The 4,215-nt window shown below is 31.7% G+C and overlaps 1 protein-coding gene across 1 annotated transcript; it reads right to left on the minus strand.

Annotated features, from left to right (window-relative positions):
• Positions 1 to 752: 752 nt before the first annotated feature.
• LOC131176777 (ankyrin repeat-containing protein BDA1-like) lies at positions 753 to 2,795 on the minus strand. Its single transcript, XM_058141811.1, has 2 exons — positions 1,974 to 2,795; positions 753 to 1,598 (listed from the first exon to the last, which is right to left on the minus strand). Exons 1-2 carry the CDS (start codon positions 2,793 to 2,795, stop codon positions 753 to 755), a joined length of 1,668 nt encoding a protein of 555 aa, XP_057997794.1.
• Positions 2,796 to 4,215: the final 1,420 nt, after the last annotated feature.

Here is a 4,215-nt window from a genome sequence, read left to right on the forward strand (position 1 = left end):
TCCATTAGCACTAATGGTCCATTGTCAGTGCCTGTTAAATTAGTGCCGACGTGGCTTTAATAAGCCCTTCTAAACTACATGCAACCAATCAAAACTAAGTTAATTTTAAATTTAAATATAATTATATTAATTAAAATAAATTTAGAAGAAAAATAAATAAATGTTGGTAAAAAAAAAGAAAATTACCAAAAAAATTGACTTCTTTTTCGTTTGGCTCTTAACATATTTTGCTTTTATCCCTTTGGATACTTAATTCAAGTTGAAAACTTGGCGAATATAGTGGAAGAAGAGCTGAATTCGCACTCATAATCTGAGCAAAGTTGAGGAGAACTTTCAAGCTCCAGTTCAACTGTGTCAGGGTGATTTCACCCATTAGAACTGCAACAACATATAAAAATGAAGAGAGAAAATTTCGTAACTGTGGAAGTTTTGATGCGGATGGAAAGAGATATTTAATTTTTATTTTAATTAAATTATGAATCCCGAGTCATTCAATACACTTGTTTCAAAAGAGTAGTAAAACTAAAAGAGAAAGCCACTTAAATTAAAAAAAAAGAATACATAAACTAAAAATGAAATAATAGATCTGCCCTGTTTACATATTTTAACTTGTATTCAAAATATAATTCTCCAATATAAGTGGCAATACATACATAAGAGTAACAATTGCGTGCAATAATTTCTCCATGCCCACATTCACATACAAAGCTGTTACCATTGAAAGAAGAACATCAATCACCTCTATATATCTATTACCACCATTCTTTCCTGTCACGAATTGTCACGCGACGTCTTCTTAATTTTACTCTAGGCTCTCTAGGTACTGATGATATGTACTTAACAAAAGATTTTGCCAATAATGCAAGCATAAATACAGCAGTGCAATAAAAAACAATCCTTGCGATTCTATAGCTCACAATTTCCTTATTCGGTATTATGACTGTCAATGAAAAAATGTAAGAAAAAATCAACCAATTAACAGATAAAAAACTAAATGATGGTCCACTGATGTCATGGAAAAGATGTACGGTCATTCGCAAAGCTGTTAGGAGAAACAAGCCCATGTTTCCATAGAAAAATATAAGAAAGTCGGTCGGAGACAACACTGATGTACCCGTGAAGTGTGGGTAAGTTGCTCCAGAAGTAGTGGAAGAGTTACTGATGCGAATAGGCGCATTAATATCAGCAGTAGCAGTACCTTGCCAAAGACCACCAGGTGGACTCAGTGATGTCTGAAAGATGGCTGTTACAATCAGTGTATCAACTACCAGCTCTGTATTGCGCTTCTCACTCGATTTCCAATTCCTCCTTTGCCATAATTTTAACAGCAAAGGCCTTGACTTCGATTTCCATGTCTGAGCTTCCTGACGAACTGAATGCCTAGGAGATATCACACTTTTATATAATAATATTAATGGCGATATCACTCTTTTATACAATAATCTTAATGGAAACGAAAATCCTGCGCCGGCTGCTTGCATATTCCAAATTTGTCTTTCCGTTAATCGAACTTGGTCTCTGAGGATTTCCATAGCCGTCAAACCAGCAAGATCTTTTACACCAGTTTTAGCATGACATCGCAGCAACAATTTTAGCACCTACATAGACATTGCTATAATTGGTCAAAGATATGCAATAACATCATCAATTAATGGGTTGGATATTTGCACTCTATGTTATGCTATTCGCACTCCAAGTCATCGGGCTAATAGCTTAATGTGGGGAAATATTTGCCTAATGTATAATGAACGAAGTCAAAAGTTTAGATCTGGACAACATATTCATCTTCCAATGTAAAAAAAAGAAAAAAAAAAAGAATATATACGAAACAGATTATGTATATATACATATATATAGACACACACACTTCATATATATATATATAGACACACACACTTCATATATATATATATAGACACACACACTATGGACCAATACACAAACATGGGACCGTATGAGTACTGAAGGCACACCTGGTATTGATCATTCCATCCAGTCTCTGAAGCAGCAACATGCAGCACCGTTTTACCTTCCTTGTTTTTCCAGTTGATGAGCTCCATTTCCCAAAAACCAGCATCTTCGAATGAAGACCACCTAAGCCATTCCATCAACAATTCAAAAGCTTCCTTTTGATGGTTCTTTACTGCAATGTGTAGAGCAGTATCGCCTTGAAAGGTAACATCTTTGATAGATTCGGGGCAACCGTAAAAGCATTCTAACAAAATCGACAATTTTCCTTGTTCAGCTGCATAATGCAAAGGAGTGAAACCGCCTTTTCCTTTGACACGGACTAGGTTTCCATCAACATCTATGAGCCACGTCACCATTAGCATGTGGTCATTTTGCAAAGCAAGGTGCATGGGGCTAAACCCGTCTGGGTTTAGCTTCCTGACAAACGATGCCTTCAAGTTCACTATCTCCATAGCAAAATCAATATGCCCTGCAGATGCAGCTACGTGTAATGGAGTGTCGACAAGAGGCATCTCATCGATACGTTCCAAAACACGAGCATCTTCACGGATTAGAGCATACAAGGCATCAATATCCCCAGCTTGAGCGGCCTGCTTCAACCTCTGACCAATATCTCGTACTTGAGCCGCCTCCATAACTTTCGCATTTTCTCGGATTAGATGATAAAAGCCGTCAGTATCTCCTGCTTGAGCGGCCTCCCTCAACCTCTGACGAATATCTCCTACTTGTTGGACCGCCTCCAAAACAATTGCATCTTCCTGGATTAGACGATACAAGCCATGAATATCTCCTGCTTGAGCTGCATCCTTCAACCTCTGGTCCATGCTTAGGATAATCTAACACACAGAAGAGCAGCTGAAATGTATAAAATTTATGAGAAACGATATCGGAGTTTAGTTGTACTTAGGAGAGTAGATGCAGGAAACGGGGGAAAATTGGTTGCTCTTATACACATTCTGAATGCTGGGATCCGAAGAATAAGAGTATGCATTTAAATATTGTTGAAAAAAATTTTGAAATAATTGCTTTTTTTAAGTTAAAATATGTTAAATTTAAATTAAAGTAAAAAAAAATTAAAGTATTTGATTAATAATTTTAAAATAATATTTTATTTTAATAATACAAATAATAATGCCAAATATAAACTTTAAAAAATGTTTTACAAAATAAGCCATTTTGCACTTGATTTGAAAGAATTAATGAATTATAAAATTAAGTCACTTGACTTTTATAAAAAATTATCGTATGTCATATTTAAAAAATTAAATTAAAATAACATAAAAAATAATAAAAATAATTTATTAATTAATTTATTATAAAATTTAAAATTAAATAAAATGTATTTTTTTATCATTTATCAAATATACAATTATGAAAGTGGCTGTTAAAAATATGAGATATTATATTATTATATTCTTATAAAAATATTTAGAGGGAAATAATTAATAGTCATTTATGTGTGTATATATATATAAACTAAGACTATGAAATTGAGATTACAAAATAATCTTATTTACAGTTTAGCTTTAATATTAAAAAAATTAGAGATTTAAATTTATTAGCCCCAATTTTTGAAATTTTTAAAAATTTTAATCTTAATTTTTAAAATATTTCTATAAGTTAAAGATGATTTATTATTATTATTATTATTATTATTATTATTATTATTATTATTATTATTATTATTATTATTATTATTATTATTATTTAGTGAAATGAGGATTCTATTTCTATTCATTAAAAGCATGAAGGACATCATGAAGAACAAAATATAAAACAGGATAAGGAACTTCCTCAACCCATACCCACTCAGTATTAGCAATGCTTATGAACTTTCTTGTTTTGAGATAGCTACATTCTTGTTTTGTGCTAATTTTAATTATTTAATTTAAAATAAATAGTTAAAAATTTATTAAAATAATGGACTCTTAAATTTTATAAGTGAATAATTATGTTATCATCTCATATCTTCTATAGTAAAATGATACTACGAGGAAAAACCCTATTAATCAATGCCAAAGGATTGATGTGTAAGTCCGCCAATGGACGAATTTCAGACCCTAATTAATTGGGCCACACTCTTATGAAGATGCTTGACATATGTAGGTGAGAAAGCTGTAATATTATTTTATTTTTAAATAAATTATTATTTATTTTCTAAAATATATTAAAATAAGCAAGAATATTACAAAAATTTGTTGTACCATATACTCGATGAAAAACCCAATCACTCAATGCCAAAGC

Source organism: Hevea brasiliensis, unplaced genomic scaffold, assembly GCF_030052815.1.
Source record: "Hevea brasiliensis isolate MT/VB/25A 57/8 unplaced genomic scaffold, ASM3005281v1 Scaf236, whole genome shotgun sequence".
Classification (NCBI taxonomy): Eukaryota; Viridiplantae; Streptophyta; class Magnoliopsida; order Malpighiales; family Euphorbiaceae; genus Hevea; species Hevea brasiliensis.

Coding starts and splice junctions, on each gene's coding strand:
- LOC131176777 (XM_058141811.1), bottom strand. CDS start 2,795: ATGGACCAGAGGTTGAAGGATGCAGCTCAAGCAGGAGATATTCATGGC. Junction 1,599..1,973: donor GATGGAATGATCAATACCAG/GTGTGCCTTCAG, acceptor ATGTCTATGTAG/GTGCTAAAATTGTTGCTGCG.